The sequence below is a fragment of the Gallus gallus genome, chromosome 3, assembly GCF_016699485.2.
Source record: "Gallus gallus isolate bGalGal1 chromosome 3, bGalGal1.mat.broiler.GRCg7b, whole genome shotgun sequence".
In the NCBI taxonomy this organism is placed as follows: Eukaryota; Metazoa; Chordata; class Aves; order Galliformes; family Phasianidae; genus Gallus; species Gallus gallus.
The window spans coordinates 33,620,231-33,641,750 of record NC_052534.1 but is presented as its reverse complement, the minus strand read 5'-3'; the positions used below and the strand labels follow the sequence as shown (position 1 = coordinate 33,641,750).

General features: G+C 40.1%; 1 protein-coding gene across 3 annotated transcripts in view; it reads right to left on the bottom strand.

The window, feature by feature from the left end:
• The window catches only part of SMYD3 (SET and MYND domain containing 3), a 364,192-nt gene extending 349,503 nt beyond the window's left edge, over nucleotides 1-14,689 (bottom strand). For 2 of the 3 annotated variants that reach the window (XM_015283995.4, XM_025149272.3), the window contains exon 1: nucleotides 14,498-14,689. In XM_015283995.4, coding sequence (XP_015139481.4) covers nucleotides 14,498-14,661 — 164 coding nt within the window. In that variant the 5' untranslated portion in view covers nucleotides 14,662-14,689. Of the gene's footprint in view, nucleotides 1-14,004; nucleotides 14,286-14,497 lie in introns of those variants that run through there. The other variant, XM_040698515.2, reaches the window with a different exon arrangement.
• Between the last annotated feature and the right edge of the window lie 6,831 nt (nucleotides 14,690-21,520).

Genomic DNA, 21,520 nt, shown 5'->3' with positions numbered 1-21,520 from the left:
ATAGGATTTGCTGCCTGTCACCACAGAATAGCTAAAGAACATGTGATGCTGTATCTTATTTCTTGACGCAAAACAGTCTGAGGAGAATGTCACTGTGGGGTAAAAAATATCTCTGAAACGCAAAACAGAAGCTCAATGGAAGCTCTGTGGCATCCTACCAATATTTTTTCATCTGGTTTGTATGACAACCATGAAGAGAAAACAGCTAGAAAGGATACTGAACTGACTTTGGCAGAAGTTAAGACAGAACTGTTGTAAAGTTCAACTTCCTTAAAATACATACATATACAAGAGATCTGTCAACAGACAGGAAAACAGCTGATAGACTTTTTTTTTTAATCACTTTCTTTCTACAAGTGTACATCACACAACCAGATAACTGTCCCACTGTTGTACTCTATAAACTTTAATTTAATTCTGAGCCATCAAAACCTTTTCACAAAAATCTATTATCTCGGAAATGCTCACATAGACACAAACAACATAAAACATTCAGCTATTCACAGCAACTACCGCTGATATCTATAGATTTCACACGCCACCTGTTACAATTGAATGGAGGAGACTGCAATACTGCCAAATATTTTTTTTTAATAAGATCCACAATTTAGATTCTTTTGAGGTCCATATTATAAGAGTATATCTAAGTTTTATGTTCTATACCACATTTTCAAATGAAGCAGGCTTTGGTTTTAATTAAAGCAAAATCTGCATAGCTTTTTCAGAGCCAAACTCAACTTTCATGTTTTCAGTTCTTCATAGTCATTCTGTTTCTCATTAGCAATTTCATTTCTTGGCTGGTAAGATAATCATCAAAAGCATCAAGCCCCAGTAGCGATACAGAGCAAATACAGATTTCTTATACCCATACACACACACACACACACACAGCTTCAGACTATAGCTAGCTTCTACTAAGTACCGCTGAAGAAAGCACTGTAACCGAGGACAAGATTAATGTCCTGCTCCACACTCATGCTAACTCACAAAGGAGCCAGTGGACCTGGTCCAACCTCAACCACTGCTGGCTGTGGGCCAACGTCCCACCTGCAGTCCCTGGAAGCAAACCAGCAGGAGTTGAATACTTTTTTCATATTCTGTATTAGAAGATCATAGTGGTAGTTCTATACAATCAGAAAGTTATAATTTAAACAAAACTTCAGCTAAAATGTGATTGGCAAAGTTTGAAGAAAAGAATATTGAGAGTGTGATGGAGGATATGTAGAGGGTATCTGATGATTGTAGCTCATTTCTTCAGTAACTGAAACCCTCATAACATTTGGGTAGTCAGAGGAACACTCCAATGTCTTGTTACCAAAAGTGCTCTAAATCTCCTTGTATCACAAAACATCCTACAGAATAACTCATAAGTACAAAAAATGAAAAAAATGAAAAGAATACAACAAAAATTAACCTGCCTTAAATGCATGCTGTACATATATGAGGCTTTAAAATTAAAACTTGATTTTCTAAGCATCAAAATTCAACTCCCAAGTCTAATCTTTAACCAGAAGTAGTTTCAGCAAAAGAATTGAGTAATAATCCAGTGACCCTGAAAAATGCTGCAGGCTTACTACTTCAAGTCTTCTGCAAAAAAGAATTTACCAGGGAACAGCAAACAGGCAAACAGGTAAAATATAAATGTAATAGCAAAATAGATGGATATGTAAACAATTTATTTCTCTTGTACTGAGAATGCAGATTTCACAAAATTTCACCAGTGCTGTAAGAGATGTTCTGATATCTCAGGTATTCTTAAAGTATGGTTTTCTAATTACCCATGTCTGTTGGAATAGAATCATAGAATCAACAAGGTTAGAAAAGACCCATAGGATAACCCAGTCCGACCATTTGCCCATCACCAATAGTTCTCACTAAACCATGTCCCTCAACACAACGTCCCAACGTTCCTTGAACACCACCAGGGTCATTGACTCCACCACCTCTCTGGGCAGCCCATTCCAGTGCCTGACCACCCAAATGAAACAGCATTCATTTCCTGAAACCCGAGATCAAATCCTGTCACAAATAAAGAGAAATCCCATTAAATGAGGCATCTTATCCACCTTATGTCCAATTCCCATTCACTCCAACAGACATGGATACACCTCTCTGCTTTTTAAGATGAGACCCTGTGCTCACAGGGGAAGAAGAGCTACAAACGTAACACTCACTGTAGAATCTGTTTGCAACTGCAAACATCTCTAAAATAAAGTATAACTTCAAATTTCAGATTAGTTGATGTACACGGAAGATGTCAATCAAACTGACTGTTGTTTGGGGAACCAGCCTCTATTTTCTGCATTCCTGCTGCCTAAAAAAAGTAAAGACAGTTTAATTTTGGTAGTTTTCACTTTTGCTGCTGCTACTGGGTATTTTTTAACTGAGCAGATAAGACTTCATTGATTACTTTGTCTTCTTCCTCTCTTTTTAAAACTCACAGAGTTTTAAAATCACAGAGAGAAACTCAACACCCATCAAGGAAAATGGAGCTGCGTACATCTTGGGTCTTACAATCCGAAGTAATAGATCAGTCGCCAGCTCACATGAGGAAAAAAAGCCCATAAAATAATAATTCTATTTATATATATGGAAGCAGCAATTGAGGTAATAGATCAAAATATTTGCAATTATGAAAATATTAGTCTTTACATCAAGAACAGCGCTACCATAAATGTAACAGCTTCTAAAGATCTGTCTGCTAATTGGACATTACTGCACACACTATACATTAAGCACATACAACATACAATATGCAACAACAGTGTATTGACACCTGTGTAATGCTCTTCTCTTCCCAAATACAGTTCATTAGCAGCCTAGATTTCTGATAAGATCAAAAATATCCAAATAATTTAATACCACAAAAGTGAGTGTCATACATAAATATTCAGTGTCACCAACACAAAGGGAGAAAGGATTACTTCCATACCACAATTCAACAGATGAGATTCACGCACTAGTTAAGCAAAATTAAACTTGGTGGATTTGGTGTAAACCAGGTAGAAAAGTGAGATCTATTTAACAGAATCTTTTCTATTGATTTACCATTCGCATCCTTGAGTTAGCTTCTAGCTTGTAATCTATGTTTACAACATGTTGTTATATCCTACATGAATACTATTTTTCCACCTGGCATTGATCTTTGCAGTCAGCATTGGGAAAACTGAAAATGCAGATAAAAAAAATCCAAGCTCTCTATTACGACTTTTTAGGTCTCTCTGCTTTCTTAATGGTGAGTATCTAATGCAAGGTTAGTGGGAAAAGTAACATACAACGACTATAGACAACACTAAATTGGGAGGAGCTGTTGACTCCCTCAGGGATAGAGAGGACTTGCAGGGAGATCCTGACAGACTGGAGGGCTGAGCAGCCACCAACCACATGAAGTTTCACGCGAGCAAGTGTGGGATTCCACACCTAGGACAGGACAACCCAGGCAGACATTCCTATAGGAAGGTTTCCCCCAGAAGCCTGATACTGAAGCTATTACCACAAAGTTTCATGATAAAAATCATTAAGTTTCAAACTGATTAGAGGGCCTACTGCCACCATATTGTATTATAGTAAGCACATGGTGCGAGCAGAAACTTTACCATCATATACAAATGTACACCATATTTACTTATTAATTAAACCATCAATGACTGTAAAATTAAAAAATCATGACGAAAGAGTTGCATGATTTTTTTTTTTTTTTTAAGCTGTTTGGAAACAACTTCTCAAAAATAAGAACCAAATTATTTAGAGGATATTAAAACAATTTTCCCTTTATTTCAGCTACAAAGTAAGTTTACAAGAACATACTGTTCTTCCAATTAAAATTACTGCAGCTTTTTATTGCATAAGAAGCACACACACACATAAAAATGGAACAGAAGTGAACAAAAAAAAAATGCTTTCTTGGAAATTAGTAACTACTAATTCTAATAATTACTATTTCTAGGAGACAGAAGAGAGCCTTGCTCTGTCTTCATTAGAAGCCCTGAGAGCAGATAATTGCAGGAGTAAATGCACAGAGATTTTATTCCTCCCAGCTGGGAACTCGCACCCTCAGCAGCTGTAAACACAATGCGTACACATGAAGGACAAACTTGACTTCATAGGAGCAAGTCTGGGAGAAACCAGAAGTCATTTATTTCCACCAGCCAGACCAATTAATAAAGAACTCACCACAAGATGAAATAAAAAATATCTGCTTGGTTAAAAGCTACTGAATGTTTGGGACAAAACTGGAAATATTTATCAACTGTAAGAAGTTTCTAATCCCATCTGCTTCCAGAATGGGGCAAGATGGTAGTGGAGGAAGCTTCTGTTGCAGAGACTTGCAGAGTCTAGGATGACATTGCTAAGCCTGCAATAACTGTTTAAATATTGTTTTAATGGCAAAAATTCTACACAGTAAGCTCACATGTGCATTACAATTTGTAGCTACATTATTATCTGCGATAAACGGGTAAGCATTCATTAGGTTCTGTGTGTAACAAACAACTGGCAAGCTATTTCATACCTCAAGGAATTTATAGCATAAAAGAGAGAGGTAAACACACAGCGCAGGTGACTTTGTAGCTGGAAAATAAAATGAATACTTAACGATGCTGTTACCTTCCAGCTGTACAGCAGCTTGATATTGAGATGTCCCAACAAATGCAGTTCTAAAAATGGATGGCATATCCCCACGTGTCATCAAGCAGAAATGCAAGTATAACCTTTCGATTAATAAAAAACAGATATTATTCTTCAGTGCAAATTAATTTTTTAATTAAAACTGAGATGAACGTAGGAGAACGAGCACCAACAGCATGCTTCACAAGCAGCCCTAACTACAAGGGTCATAAACTAGTGTGTGCACAGACAGTTAGAGCTTGTAAGGCTCCATGGGGGGAGGTTAAAAAGAAGATAAGGAAATTAAAAATTAATAACTCCACAGTACAGTTGTTCTGAACAGACATACTCCCCAAGTCACAACTCCCATGGCAATCTCTTAAGGACAATGGATTTGGCTCCATAATTATTTCTGAAGCACTTGGGAGTTCTGTAAATTATTTCATCTGTTCCAAAGCAGACAAATAGAAAAAGGAAAGCTGGAGGAAAAAGTGACCAGACTCTTAGAACAGCTCTCTCAAAAGAGAAAGCCAAATAGCTCTGTATTTTGCACACACAAAACACTGACACTGCTGCGAGGTACCCGTTCAAAGGCAGAATACGTCTTTTAATAATTCAACTCCTCCTGGCAGTCAGAAAGAATAGGCTAAAAAATCAATTCTGAAGGTGGATAGTCAGCATCAATGCTAATGCTGACATTCGCTGCTATTGACCACTATGCCCACATGCTCTTATGCCAACAGAAAGCATAACTTGATGCTGCCCCGCAACCAGCCCCAGCTCTGTGTCCCCCAGCTACACATCCAGTTCTCATGCTCCCAGCCCACGGCTTCCTGCTTCCCACTCAACACCTACATCAGGCTGCACACAAGCTCTCGGAGATCTTTTCCAGTAAGAAACCATGTTCATCTTATATGCCTTTATCCTTTCTGAAAAAAAAGCTTCTTGGCTTCAGGAAATTCAAGCAGAAAGTAGCAATTTCTTTCCAGAGCTGTATTTTCCACGTCCCTTTTGTTTTTGCAGGTGTTCCCATAAGCCACATACAGGGGCTGCTGCACAAACTCTTGTCAACCTCTTAACTCCCCAGGGAAAATACAGATTGTACAGGACACCTTTCAAAAGCCCTCAGCTGAAGTTTTACACGTTCAGGCAAAAATCAGATAGCATGTTTCATAACCCTTCACATATGTTGTTACTTCAGCTTCCAGCCACTGATGTCTGATTTGGTAAGCGCTCTGTATCATCAGTGGCAGACCAGTACGTTTAAAAGCTTCCAGGCTCTTCTCTTTTGATCAGTTTCTCCCCGAGGCATTTAAGATCCTCTCAGCAGCTCCCAGGTTGTGCCTACTGAACCCACCCCAGGTAAACGCTTTTTCCACACTGACATTTCCTTCAGTCGGTTCTTATTTAAATCCCTCTGCCCCCTCCTCTATTCTTCTGTAGTATCAGTTAAACCTCTTTCCATTCCACACATGCCATTCTTCCTTGGCTTAAGGACAAGTAAGTTTCACAGCTTTTGAAACTGGAAGGAACCCTCATACGATCTAGCACAATAACATTCTGATCTGGCACAAGCCATAAAATTTCACACAGCAAAGCTTTCAGCTCTGGCAGAATCAGGACACATTTTAGCAATTTTTAAAAGCTCCATTAATTCTAAATGTATGAATAAACCTGTTGGTGTTTGGACTTTCTCCTGCTGGTATCAGGAAATTTAGAGCAGATTTGCCTTCTGTTGCCTATTATCACCGTTTAAGATGCTCATATAGGCTACAGGTTACATATTGCCCATATGGTGATATACATTTGCACAGTTACAATATTTTCTATTTCATGTATGAATCATCAGCAGTTTTTGAGCATATAGGTGAATGTCAAACTTCAAACATCTCTCTCAAATTGGTAAGCCATGAAACACCTTATTCAAATTCACAGACAAAGCCTGAGACAAAACAAAGACTGACTCCAGACATATTTCTGCATACAAGGTCATCCCTCACCTGTTGCGTTCCTCCTGCATCCATTAAAACATACCTACCAGCTGAAAATACCTTCAGCTTTACACAAGAGCAAGACCAATTAAGAAGAAGATGAGCACTACAACTTCCTCCAAGCTCTGTTCAAAGATTGTCTATAAAGTCTTTGCCTGGTGGCAGAAAGGAAGGAAAATGACATTGACCCTTACAGGTGGGAAATCTTACAATGGCCTCTTCAGATAGAAAATGCAAAACCAAGCACAGGGGCACTGAACATTGCAACATGAATTTCCATAAGGGCAGTAAACAGAACCAAGAAGGGTAAGCCTTTTCTGAAATGCGGGATAAAATAAACATCATAAAAATAAAACTTGTCTTGATAATCCCAGTAACTTCCCAAGCAACGAGATGTTAGCTGAACATGTATTTCAGCACAGACACGCACAACATCTTCGATGCATTTATTTTAACAACAAATTTGTTAGTCCAGAATCAAGTAAGGTGGCATTCACTGAGCCTGTGTTACATTTTATATACGTACAACAGGATTTTCCAGTCACATTTTTCAGGAGAAAGGTAAAACCAGTAAAACAACTCTACCCAAATTTCCACAATGTCTTCAGAAGATTCCAATTATTTTGCATATAATGCTCAGCCCCTCACATTCCTTTTAACATTTCATCTAAAATCTAATTAAAGTAGTTTTGGCTTACCGGAACCTGCACATCAAACAGCGTAATTCCATGAAAATGACTGGCAAAGCAGCAAAGGCCATTAAAAGGCAGCAAAACCCACATACAAGCAGTATACTTACTGACCGCCTGTCTAACAAAAAGCTAGGTCTCTAGTAGACATGGCAAGATTAACCTCTTCCAGTAATGGGGATGCTAAGGGCCTTTATAACTGTCTTGCTAGTATTATGCCTGATAATAACTTTATCTAAATCTGTCATCATGTGTTTAGTTTTACCTAATATTTAAAAAAAAAAAAGTTTCCACACTTATTCCATCTGTTGTAAATCAACAGCAAATAATAAGCCGGTTTTAACATGACAAGTGGATACCAATCACAAATAACCAAGTAGTCAGTCTCGTTTGTTAAAACACAGTCATTTAGGAGCTTAAATCACAGAAGACAAAGTGGTCATCTGTGCCATTTCGATTTTCCTTTTCCATCTTTAGTCTGTTTTTGCTCCTGCAAAAATACGGACTAAGATCATTCCAGCAGCTGGAAGGACTTGCAGTCGGTGCATCACAAAAGTCAAAGCAAGTTACACAAAGTACACAGACTCATGGCAATATTCAACCAATTCTTTCAATACCTGGTCCCAGAGTTTGACCCCCAAAAATCTCACTTTTTTTCCAAAGAGAATTACACTGCAGCGCAGGAGTCTGGCACAAACCTCTCTCATCCCATGAGACAGTAAAGGTTCCTAGCACAATGACCAGCAAAACAGCACCTGGATTTACTCCTGATACAAGAACAATAATTTAGGTCTCCAAGAACACTGAGGACAATGCGAGGAAGGGGAAATTGCAATGAAATGGGGAGGGTAAAATTTCTCTCTCAAAATTTGTCTAAACCCTGGTAGTCTGCATCCTTCTGACCTTCATTTCTAGAAGTGGGCCTCCAACAGAAAAGTTTCACCCTGCTGTAATATTTGGAAAACACTGAGATTGACAAATACACTGCTGTTGCTTTTTGTATACACTGTTGCTGCTTTTTGTCTGTCTTTAAAAAGGATGGCACTACAGCTTGAACGCATGCATTAAGGTGAGCTGCTTTCAAACTTCTCTTGATGAGGAAATAAAAACAGGTTTCTGGCCACTGAACCATGACTTTACAGAGGTAGGACACATTGCTTATTCACACTCAGGTTTAACCAAGACACAAATGTTTCCTCCTTCATGGCAATGCTTCATCAAAAATCTCACCTGAATTACACTTCCATTATTCTGCTGGGATCCCACCCACTAGCAAGAACGCCCCCACCACAGAAGACATCTCTTCAGGTCACTTAGCACACATTCCCAGCAGTTAAGTAGGCCAGACATTACTCATTTGAACTTCTGAATTATAAGAACAGGCATAACAAACGTGTTTGTACTATCTCTTCCTTCCTAATGACTCTTCTGTACTCTTCTGCGTATCACCTTCACAAAAGAGGCCCTTCTCAACACACTTACCGCTCCTTCCTCTGCACACTGCCACCAACTGACACAGGCAGAGCACACCTCCACGTGAACACCCAGGCAAGCTTCACCCAGCAAAGCCAGTTTTATCTCCTACCTGCTGATCAGCTACCCTAATGCAGAAACGTCAAAGGTGATAGATTATCTACTCCCCAAGAAATAATCAGTCTTTAATCTCATTTAAGCTTCAGCAACAAAGCTTGTACAGAACGAACCTTGAGCTGAATGCGAGCAGTAGTTAAGGTAATAAACAGAAAAGCTCAGTATTTTGTAATCAGGGCATTACCGCTTGAGTAAGCACAGGAATTATGCACTGGTTTTCAACAACTGTGCCATTTGGCACCAACCCTACAGTCAACGGGATGCTCTTGGGCAAGAGTCAAAATCTCATCTTGATCCATAAGCAGAAGGTCCTGTTCAGCACAGAGACACACTGAGAATTACAACCACAGGAATTAAGCATGGGCTCAGAAATCAGTAAAACCAATGGCAAAAATAAGATTATCTCAGAAAAGAAACTCCCATAGAGCCAAGACATTAATCAAAAATAATAATTTCCTTGGTAATAAGAAACAGTGAAAAATGTCTGCATTGTTTCTTCCACTGGACTGAAGCTAATGGTAAGAAATAGTTCTGGAATAGCAAAACACAGCAAAATCACAATAGAATAGAACACAATACAATAGAAAAAACACGATACAGTAGAAGGAATAAATCTCCAGGTTAGCCAGGGCTGACCTAGACTAGAAAGCAAAAGAATCCTCCTCACATTAAAAACCCAGCTGGTCCTGCACTCCTCAAAGCCAGCCTTCTCCTGCAGACAACCATAAGAACTCAGAAATTCCCTTTGCTGCCCCTTTTAAGGTTTCATTCTCATTTCCAGCTGCAGCAGACTGAAGGTAAGCCACCACCACAAGGAGCAACCCTGACTGCCTGACCTTCCCCCTTCCCTTCTGCAGTCCCTTCAGCTCCTTTCCCCCACATGCAATGCTTTGATTAAAGGACACAAATGTGTTTATATATGTTTGGTAAGCTATGGCTTATGCCAGTTTAGTTCTCTGTGCTAGTGTCCTGTAGATCAGACAAAAGCAAAGCTGACAAATCAGGGAGACCACCATGCAGTCCCATAACCACATCCTGCTTCAAACCCTCAACAGCTGAGGTGCAGTCTTGTCAAAATTCTGCATGCCTCACCTATATAATTTTGAATAACCCAAACAATTGCAGCAATTGGTTATGAACATGACTATAAGTGCTTCAAGGCAGAACAGCATCACGCCATTCACTTCACAGCCACAAGCGTACAGTGGCTTTGGAGTACAGTCACAATGGATGCAACCATCAGCCATTAATAAATTCCAATGACTACAGGCAAGATGTCATTAAGAGTTCTTAAAGAATTTAAATACATTCTCCATTGCAGTGTAAAACTTCCAGCAATTTTTGCAAAATCAAAAAAAAAACTCCTCCTCAGGGGATATGTAGTAACAAAATTAGTTTCAGATGTTACATTCACCAGAAGTTATCCATATTTTAATCACTTATGTACTCCCTTATAGCACTAGTTTTAATTTTGGACTTGCACTTCTACAGTTTAACATAAGAAAATGAATACTAAAGATAATTCAATTCATAAACTCATTTTGGTGCCTCTCATTTACTACCAGCAGAGAATGTTCCTGTGGAGGATATTATTTAAGAAACTAATATTATGGGCTGAACTATGCAGAAATGAAATACAACATCAGGTGCCCACAGCAGACACACGGTGAATTCAGAAGAGTTTACAAGACTGCAACTTAAATGGTCAGCCATAGCTTGACAAGACAACAGTTTTTATACAGCTTTGAAATTACAGATCTGTGTAAGTACAAAAACTATACTTGCAGAATCACAACATCAAGATCTTTATGGACTTCTAAAGTGCATCTAAGCTTGAATTTTGATATTCCATAAATGACAGACACAGCAATAAATGCATGATCTAGTCAGATTTATTTTTAATAACCCCTCTCCGTTTCCTATTTCTACTCTTATACTGTGGACGGGATTCAAGCCAGGTTGGCAGCAGAAGGCAATCGCAGCAGCCTTGGGGCTGGGGGCGAAGGGAGGGATATGGGCAGCGAGTACTGAAACACTGCCAAAGGAAAGGAGGGTTTACAGCAAACAGAACACAAATGACATTCTCAAACCACATCTCTAAGAGGCGGAGAACCAAACCAAACTAAAATCCATAAGACAAGAAAAAGGCAGCCCACAGGGTATGCTTAACAGGAGCATGAGAAACTCCCTGGCCACCCTGAAGGTTGCTGAGGGAGGCAAGCAAAATCACAAGTCGAGCCAAGAGTTTGTTTTCAAGAAGCTAGCAGAGTCTTGAAACTATCTCTTGAAGCTATCTTGAAGCTACATTAAATAGTGACAAAAGTAGTTTTTGGAGAGAAATCAGTAGGCAGCTCAGGTGCTACGGCGTCACGCATCATCAGTGAAAGTCTCCCATGTGCTAAACTTCTATCTTCTTCTAGCCTTGAATGCTTCCAGGGAGGGGGCATTCACAACCTTGCTAGGCAACCTGTTCCAGCATCTCACCACACTCACAATAAAAAGTTTCTTCCTAAAATCTAAATCTAGTCTAAATCTACCCTCTTCCAGTTTAAAGCCATTTCCCCTTATCCCATCACTATGTGCTCTTATAAAAAGTCCCTCCCCACCTTTCCTGTAGGCCACCTTCAGGTACTGGAAGGCCACTGTAAGGTCTCCTGGGAGTCTTCTCCAGGCTGAAGAGCCCCAGCTCTCTCGGCCTGTCCTCATAGGGGAGGTGCTCCAGTCCTCAGATCATCTTCATGGTTCTCTCGCACTGGATTGTTGTGATAATGCTACACATCACAGAAACAATTTTTTTTTTCTCTTTCTAAATTGACTTCTATAACAGATTGGGTATAGATTTCATACAAAATCTGAAGGTCAAGCAGTGCCATCGGTACCACACATCTTGGGGAGAAGTCAATCAGCAAGGATTAATTAAATACACAGAGGAAGAAAAATTCGTCAATCACTGAGATGCCACTTCTGCATTCACTTCTCAGATAAGGAAAATTTTCACGTGTATTTCAAAGATTTAACAACCTGAGAAAACTAGCACCAGCAAGCCAAAGGTATTAAACTCAGGGATAATAAATCAGTGCATGCAAGCAAACTTGGCAATGTTATGTCTTCCTACATTAAAAGCCAGTACTGACTTATGATTATTTTGTTCAATTAAGAAGTAATAGGCAATATCCAGACTTTAACAGAGCTTCTAGTCTGATCAGCTATATAAAGCTGATTCTAATAAGCCATAAGATTAAACAAAAGGGAATATTAAAACTAATAGCAACTAATGGAAGAAAAATAGCCCAAATTAGTCTTTGCCGTTATACTTAAAAATTTGGGCAGATAGTTGAAAACATTGGTGTTTTCTGATACAACCTATAATCTCATGGGACGTTAACAGCAGAACTCTCAATATACGCATAAAGCATTCTAGTGCTTGCAGTGCTTCCATTTTCTAAGGAAATTAAAAATTTCCATCATCACACCCATTTGACTACACTAAATGTAAGCCTAGCTTCTAAGCCCAGTAAGACAACAGACTACAATAAAGAATAAGATTATTAATCAATTGGATGAATAAACCCTACAAGGGAAAAGCAAGCACAGCTCCCATGAAGGGACAGCTTGCTCAAGTTTCATGAGGACATCCATGCACAAATGAATACATAATTGTGCAGATGCTAAGAAATAGCTCCATTCCAGGGACTGGGGGGGGAGTCCTTTTAGAGACTAATAGACAAGGGCTATTCCATACCACGTGACATCACATGGAAGGAGTTTTGAAGGGGTGGGAGCTCACCTTGCTCTCTTCTATTGCTCAGGGGGTCAGCTGGGCCTCAGTTGGGGGTGGTGAGCAATTACTTGTGCATCACTTGTTAAATACATTTATATATATACACATATATTCATATAAATGAAGTGTCATAACTATTATCTTTTTCCTTTTCTCTACAGATAGTTTTGTCTCAACCCACGGGTTCCACTTTGGCTTTTTTTGTTGCTGTTATTCTCTCCCTGATCCCACTGGGAAGGGGGAGGGAATGAGTGAATGACTGTGTGGTGCTCATCCACCTACCGAGTTAAACCACAACAGAGACAGGAGTCAGCATGGAATTACTCTCCATACTATAAAGGCTGTATAGTATGAGATTGATAAATGCTAAGTCATTTTCAAGATCAAAAAAAAAAAAAAAAGCTTTTTTTTTTTAAATCATGTTCCTGTACTGCCACCTAAAGATCAGAATAAAAAGGAGATGTTGTACTCAAGGCGAGTTGTCTGCAAGAATCATAGAATGGCCTAGGTTGAAAAGGACCACAATGATCATCGAGTTTCAACCCAACTGCTATGTGCAGGGTCGCCAACCACCAGACCAGGCTGCCCAGAGCCACATCCAGCCTGGCCCCGAATGCCTCCAGGGATGGGGCATCCACAACGTCCTTGGGCAACCTGTTCCTGTGCGTCACCACCCTCTGTGTGAAAAACTTCCTCCTGATATCTAACCTAAACCTCCCTTGTCTCAGTTTAAAACCATTCCCCCTTGTCCTATAACTATCCACCCTTGTAAACAGCCATTCCCCTTCCTGTTTATACGCTCCCTTCAAGTACTGGAAGGCCGCAATGAGGTCTCCCCAGAGCCTTCTCTTCTCCAAGCAAAACAAGCCCAGTTCCTTCAACCTTTCCTCATCGGAAAGGAGCAGTTAACTGCTTTTCTCATACCTTGCTTTCCTAAGATCTCACTGCCTATTAAATGCACACTAAAGCCATGAAACACTTCAATTCTACTTCATGCTTCAGCAGGCATCATCATTTCTCGAACTTCCATATGTTTTAACAAAAATTAAAGAGACTCCCTATGCGTGGATACATATATATATAAAATCAGTAACCGAGCAAGAAGCCCTCACCTTTGCGTGGACAAACATGAAGAAAGCTTACCCAGTTATGATCCACAGAGTTTTTCCAGCCACTACACATTTTGAGTGGATGCAAGAATAGCAAGAGATCACTTTTTACCGTTTTAACTTTTAGTTAACCTCTTAATTTAAACTGATACCACTCTTACTTTTTCATAAATATATATATATATATATATTTCTTTCTTTTAAAGACAAAGGTGCGATCGCATAACCGCCCACAGTACCTCAGCCGACGGAACGACCGCTCCTCCCCACAGCCCTAAAGGCACGTGCCGGCCCTCACAGAAACACCGGCTGCGTTTTTGTGCTCTTAATGCGCTGAGCTCAGATGTAAGCGTGCCCGGGAGCACGCGAGGAAGCGTTTCCCTAGTAGAAGGGGGCTCTCATCACCATCGCTTTAGACTGCAGCTGAGGTGTACTGTAAGGACGGGAAGCGAGGCTCTGGGAATGCATAAGCATGACGAGAACCAAACGCTTGTTAAAACGAAAGGACTACCGAGGTTAAATTCTCTCTCTGCCCCAGGTAAGGACCTGTAGGAACAGCACGTGCACACACCCGCCCCGTGCCTCCGCCCACGTGCCCTCACACAGCCCCGCACCCCGCAGCGGAGGCGGTACCGACGCACGCGAGCCGCACGCACGAGACTCCTCCGTCCCGCCCCCACGAAGGCGGTACAGCACACCATGGCGCTGCAGCATTGCCCTGCCCGTTCGTACCTCTGGAGGCATTGCTCGCACACGCCGCCCAGCTGCTCCTTGGTCACCACGTAGGCGAAGGGCTCGGCTCGGTAGAGCAGCTCTCCGGGGCGCACCTGACGGCGGGAGCGGAGGCCGCTGCCCTTGCCCGGGCTGAGAAAGCGCTCCAGCGCAGGCACCTCCATCCCGCCGCCGCGCCGCCACCGAAAGGAGGGGGAATCCTGCCCCACCACGTGACCCGGCGCGGCCGCCGCCATCTTAACTGAGGGCAGGGGCGCCCTCTGGCCGCTTCCTCATCGAGCTGCTGACGTTGGCAGCGCGCGCGGTTCCGAGGAGCCCTCGGGGATAGCGGGCAGCGCCTCCTCTCAGGAGCGATTAATCATATTTCCAGTCACACACCGCTTTCCGATGTAAAACAGAATGGTTATAAATGTCTTCCTTAATTACAGCAGGCGTGGCTAACTACACGTAGGGAGAACGTCGGTTGTTTGGTTGGCTTTTTTGACTTCATTTCAGGGTCATTACAGGCACTAAATAGATAACAGAGGAAACGCGAAATACTGACATGCGGGTGCTCGAAGCCCATGAGATAAATGCTTTCTGACTGGGTCGATGGAGCCTTCATTCATTTAAGAGTTCACTTACATTACACAGGTGAAATGCGCTGAATAGAGGCTCCCTCTGCTCTTCCTCGTTGTGCCTATAGAGGGAGTGAGTGCTTCTGTTTTGGAAGGGAGTGTTGTCTTGCCAAACAGCTCTGAGAAACAGGCCTAGCAGTTCTGCTGTTCAATTCTAAAATGTACTTTTTCATTCTCAGTAACAGTTGTTTTACTCTGCAGATGCTTTAATTCAAGCCACAACAGGGTGCTCAGAGGTGATGCGCATACACAAAATACTGCTACTGTGAAGAACCAAAGCAGATCAAACCACAGGATTTTCACAGATAAACGTATCTATTAAGACTAATTCACTTAAATGCTGCAGTGATGTAAATCATTACAAAAATAACGGACAGCAATCTGTGATTTACTGAATGTGAATGATTATGCTTAGCTTTAGTTTCCCAAGGGAAGCTGGAAAAAAGAATAGTTCTCAACAATCATTAAAAGATTAAGTTATCACCTCTGCTTGTATGCCTTACTCCTTCCTCTATTTCGAGTTCCATGTTTCCTTGTATATGCTGTTTTATGGAGTTTCTAAACAAGTAATACCCAAACCCGTAACAAACAAGAACAGTAGTAACGGAAGTTTATTTCTGCCTCTTGGATGGATAAACTTGAGAGCTGAATGGTCAACCAAAATAAAGAACAAACTTTGAGTCTGACGAGCAGAGGAAGTGCACTCAGCAAAGAGCTGATTTGAATATACAAGATGTATTTTTCATTATTTTCCTGTTTTCCAATTCAGGTTTTCTCGCTCAAACATCCCATAACATGACACACACAACACAGCTACTGCAGCAGAAACCCAAGGATGAGTAACTGAAGAAGGGAACTCTCATTAGTTTGGCATAAGCCATACACTGAAATAAACTACAGCAGCTAAAGAACTTCTTTGATCTGCATTTCAATTGATAGGACAATAAGAGAGTAGTAATTGACATTTTGTAGTATAGGTAAGTTCTGAAACACAGCATGAATGTTTTTGCTGATGCAGTGATGGATATGTCAGCATCTGTAGAAATAGGCTGAAGAGCTGATTCTGGTTATCTGCACCTACAGTTTACACATAGGTTACCTATGCATGGCCACTCAATGCTTAGAGCACTGATGAAGAACTGACTGTTCAACTTGGATGCTTTTGGAAATGACAGTATTTTCTAAAAAGCAGAATGATACTGTGGCTATAAATGGTAATTTAGCACTTGACTATAATTGAATTAATCCCTGTTATTATTATAGCTTTCTTTTTTTCCTTCCCACAAGACCAAGTCATCCACAGAGCTAGACAGGTCAGACTTCCCAACAGCTGTATGAAATGCATGACACATTCTGCACAGTTGCAGCTGCCAAGGCACGTACTGGACACACTTCTGTGGGATGTACCACTTAATTGTGGCTGATGCTTCTGAATTAGTCATACTTCCTTAGCACCTGTAGATGAGGTTTCCTAATAGAAGTTCATTATTCCCTCTCAAGACAGAATATTTGATGACATGAATTTACAAGAAGAATTGCAGTAATGAAGTAATATAAGCAGCTAAACAAATTCTGTTATTTAGCCATTGATATGCAATTCCCATTCCAACCAGAAGGCAAAACTGGATTTTCTTTGAGCCAAATAAAAAAAATATTAAGTTACAACGGTACAAAACCTGTTATCACTAAGGGAATGGAGTAAATATCAGATTAGTTGAAAGCCTGCACGCACAGATAGATCTTTTATGAACACAAGAATCTCCTGATGATGTCTCTCTCCGTTTAATGTTGTCAAACTGGTTAAAGAATTATTCTGAAGTGTAATATTAAAAAAAAAAAAAACTTCATTGCAAAAGCACTTTAAGCACAAATTCATAATAAATTCTTCTCACAGCAGATTGATTACCTGATAGTTGATTCTCTACCATGAAGTTCATGATGTTTGTACTTTTATTTGAACCTTCCCTGCCTCAAACACATTCACTTCCTTCAGACAAAAGAACAACCTTCTGAAGCTCCTCTCCACATTAATTTCTTAGCAAAAAGACAAAAGTTGTAAGTGTACTTTATATGAAAAATATTTCACAGCACAGTTACACAAAAAACTGTGATCTCCCATTTTTACAGAGAATGAGTTAAATGGTCCTTAAAATTGTTTTATCCTGCAATTTTTGGCAGGAATCATGGAACATTCTTAGTAAAGTCTTCCAAAAGCCTTATATTCAGCATTGCAAGCCTTTGAAACCTGATCTTTCTAATTTAAGCAGTTCTAGTACAAATGGGTGAGTATTCCTGAGTCGATTTACAGATCGCTTGCTGGAGATCTACATAAAATCAAGCAAAATCACTGCCAAGTCAGACTGGCTGATGGCTTCCTCTGATCTTCAGAATGTGATTCTGCAGCAAAGAAGTAAGTCTTTGCATGTGTCTACTACAGCTGAAAACAGGGGAACGCTGCTGCTAATGGTGACGACAGATGTTTACCATCACTGTAAAAATAATGCCCAGTAAACAAAGACCACGACAATACATTTCTGCAAGACTGTTACTAGGAGCAGCCATATTGGAAAGATAACTTACAACACATTCAAGTTTATGAATCATACCAAACTCTGCACAGAAGCTTTAAGTAAACAGATAATGCTGAAGATCTACTTAGTGTTTTATCACCGAGATGAGTGTTGAAGACTTGATTGCTTTATGAGTAATTGGCTGTTCCATTTGCTGTATTTTAGCTACACCTAATTTCACCTAGGTTTCCTATGCTTGCTGTGATCTATCAGCTGAGGATAGCGTCTATTTTTAGCAATGACCTGTAAAACAGCAAACAAGGAAAGACGCAATAGCTACTGAACCAGGATACAACATGAGTGAATAAAACACCTCCCACTGTCTTGCTGTCCTTGTTGGAAAAGTCACTTGTTATTCCCATTCTCTTAGTTTTTATAGAAGAAAGGGACAGCTTTGTTAATTAAAGGCTTGCACAACTTAAATGGAGTTTTCAGTCTACAACCCCATAGATTGTGTTTAGTGTGCCAGGATAATTAATTCAGTATACTTCTCAGGAAACTTCAGGTTCTTCCTATCACATGTACACTTCTTAAATTACATCAGCACCCTATCTCAGGAATTTCATGTAGATGCTTTCTATCACTATAGTCATTATCACCTGGAAGTCTAAGCTGTAATTAGAATCTCCAATGCTGAACAAGCCTAGTAGCCAGCATATACACATTCCACCATAACAACTCCTTATCATATCACCTTTTGTGTTAACCAGAACAAAGTCAGAAACCCTTCTTCTCGATCAAAATTGAGCTACTGTCAAATCCAACTTGACTGATCTCCTAAGTCAAAACGTCAACATTTCTCATTAACTGTGTGGCGTTAGAACTAAGCTTCTTTCTGTCTGAATTTGTGTGTACTGAGATTTTAATATAGTTAAGTAGTGAAACTTGGAGCAATTACAATCCTGAGATTTTCTCTAGACGGATAAACAGCACAAATGGGGGAGCTAGGAAGGACTTACTACCCTTGAAGTTACAATCTATATCAAAACTGATACATTGATGCCTTACTGTGGTATGTGGAAAGCCCTTTGTTTACTACTCTAATAACTAGTAGCTGAAGACTGGAGGCAGTACTTAGATGGTTGCACTTGATAGATGTCTCATGTTTTAGAAGTTCAAGAATTAAATCAGTCAACAATAAAAAATAATAAAGAAAATTCACACAATTATTCCTGGAAATAATCGACTTTCAACTAAGTACTGTATGTATGTATGTTGTAACCATCAACTAAAATATCACAAATGCAAAGACAGCAAAATGCAGGAAGAAATAAATCTTCCCCAAAAGGTAACAGTTATCTAATGTGACTTTTAAATCTACTATTTTGTATTTACAGAATCGCCAAGGTTGGAAAAGATCCACAGGATCATCCAGTCCAACCATTTGCCCTTCACCAATGGTTCTCGCTAAACCATGTCCCTTAACACAACATCCAAACACTTCCTGAACACCACCAGGGTCAGTGACTCCACCACCTCTCTGGGCAGCCCATTCCAGTGCCTGACCACCCTTTCAGAGAAGCAGTATTTCCTAACGTCCAGCCTGAATCTTCCCTGGTACAGCTTGAAGCCATTCCCTCTAGTCCTATCACTAGTCACCCGAGAGAAGAGGCTGACCCCCAGCTCACTACAACCTCCCTTCAGGTAGTTATAGAGAGCAATAAGGTCTCCCCTGAGCCTCCTCTTCTCTAGACTGAACAATCCCAGCTCTTTCAGCCGCTCCTCATAAGGCCTGTGCTCCAGACCCCTCACCAGCTTTGTTGCCCTCCTCTGGACACGCTCCAGGGCCTCGATGTCTTTCTTACAGTGAGGGGCCCAAAACTGGACACAGTACTCGAGCTGCGGCCTCACCAGAATTCATATAAATTAAGTGTTGTAACACAAAACTATATAAAACAGAACAGAATTGTGCAACATTTCCCAATGTTGGTGCAAATTTAAAAATACTATTTATTACTCACTGTATCAGGCACGTGAACTCACAAGGTAAAGCACTTTCAGAGATGGGAAACTTTGCTATCCCATCGTGATAGGAAAGCTACTGCTTCCATTCAAAATCTAAGCAGTAATGCTCATTGAAGATTTAGAGTTCAACTGGTGCTTGAATACCTCTCTCCTCTGCACCATCTCCCTTGATCAGTTGCTGTATTCTTAGCCTACCTATGCTGTAAGAGTACAAGTGTTTATCAAGCAAAAAATGAAAAATATCAATAAAGCAAAGGATGCAGGCTGGACTAACTAAAAAATGCTGGAAGAACCCTCATTGTGTATTAAATTTAGAGTCCTAAATGCATAATCCCTCTAGAAGTTCATGAGAAGCTCAGTGAGAAAGCCATTCACCGCTGTCTTTACAGACACTAGAGGTGAAATTTCATCTTCACACAGAAGAATATAGACAACAATAAATCCAAGATTATTGTGTACATTGACAAGATCAAAAACATTATTTAACCCCTTGATATGAAGAAGTAGTTTAAACTTTTAAGAAATTAAATCAGAAATCTCAAAAAATGAACAGAGAAAATATTACCTTTAAATTGCTGACCAGTCAAGGGGATTTGTGACCAAAACACTGAAAAATCTTGCTTTGTTATTGAACATGAAACTAATAGAAGATATTATCTACGGAAGGGAACACGAGTAGTACAGGCTTAGTTAAAAGTTGTAACAAAATGCATGAGAAGCTTTTGTGCACAATTAAAAACTTCAGCTGAACTTTGCGTTCAATGCTTTTCTATAGAAACTATAAACCTCCAACACTGGGAAGTGCTGAGCATATCGCATCAATAAACCAAATCCAGTGATTTCCCCACATTCTGCCAATATTCACCAATATTCTTCACTTTTTCTACTTCTTTGAGCCACTTTCATAATGACAGCCATTGCTCTCCTCATTTCCCACTTGTGATCAAGGTAGAACAGTTCCCAGTTACACACTACTTCATACACTTACAGACTCCTACTGTTATCTTGGCAGTCTCGGCATTGGCTCAGTAAAGGCTATTGGCCTACAGCACAAAAAAAAAAGAATATCACAGTGAATCATTTTCTTTTTTTCAGTTAATGTTCAAGACATTACATAAATTTACATAGATACTTATATTTATATGTTATGTATTGAATATTTTCCCTGGTATGTTGCTGCAGTAGGATAGAAACGTTTTATTCAAGGAAACAAAAATAAAAATCAGGCCAGGAGACACTGCATTCCTGGTAACCAGTAGATAAGACAGTTAACATCTACTGAAACCGATAAGAGGTAGAATTGCTTCTGTTAAAGTCAATTCATAATGCAAGTTATCTGAACTACGTACTAAGATACCTAATCAGAAAAAAAAAGCCGTAGATCTTCAAGATCGACATCGTAACAGCAATACTGCTCCGAAACACAATGCAAATTAAGCCTCATTTGTTTTATCATACGAACATGACACAAGACTGCAGCTCAAAACACAGAGCTGAAATTGTAATAGCACAGCAGTGACTAGCAGCCCAGCTAGGAGAATGAACTGAAGCTCCTTGAAATCAGTTTTCCTTCTGCGTCAGGAGCTGCAGAAGGAAAAGACTTTCAGAGCGCTAAAAAGAGGTGAATGCCTGTCACATATGCTTCCAACTATACTTAAGAAGTACAATTCTCTGTTAGCATTGCTTCGATTGTCATTGTCCAAATCCTGCAGACAGCACCCTGAAAAAGCATTTTATTCACTCAGCATCCCAGAGGAGACAATGGAGAAAACAGAGCCAGTACAGCCTGTCAACGCCATCAGAAAAGAACAGAATAATTATGTGTTAAGACAATAAAGGGAATAAGAAATAAGTTGCAGTATGGAACAGTG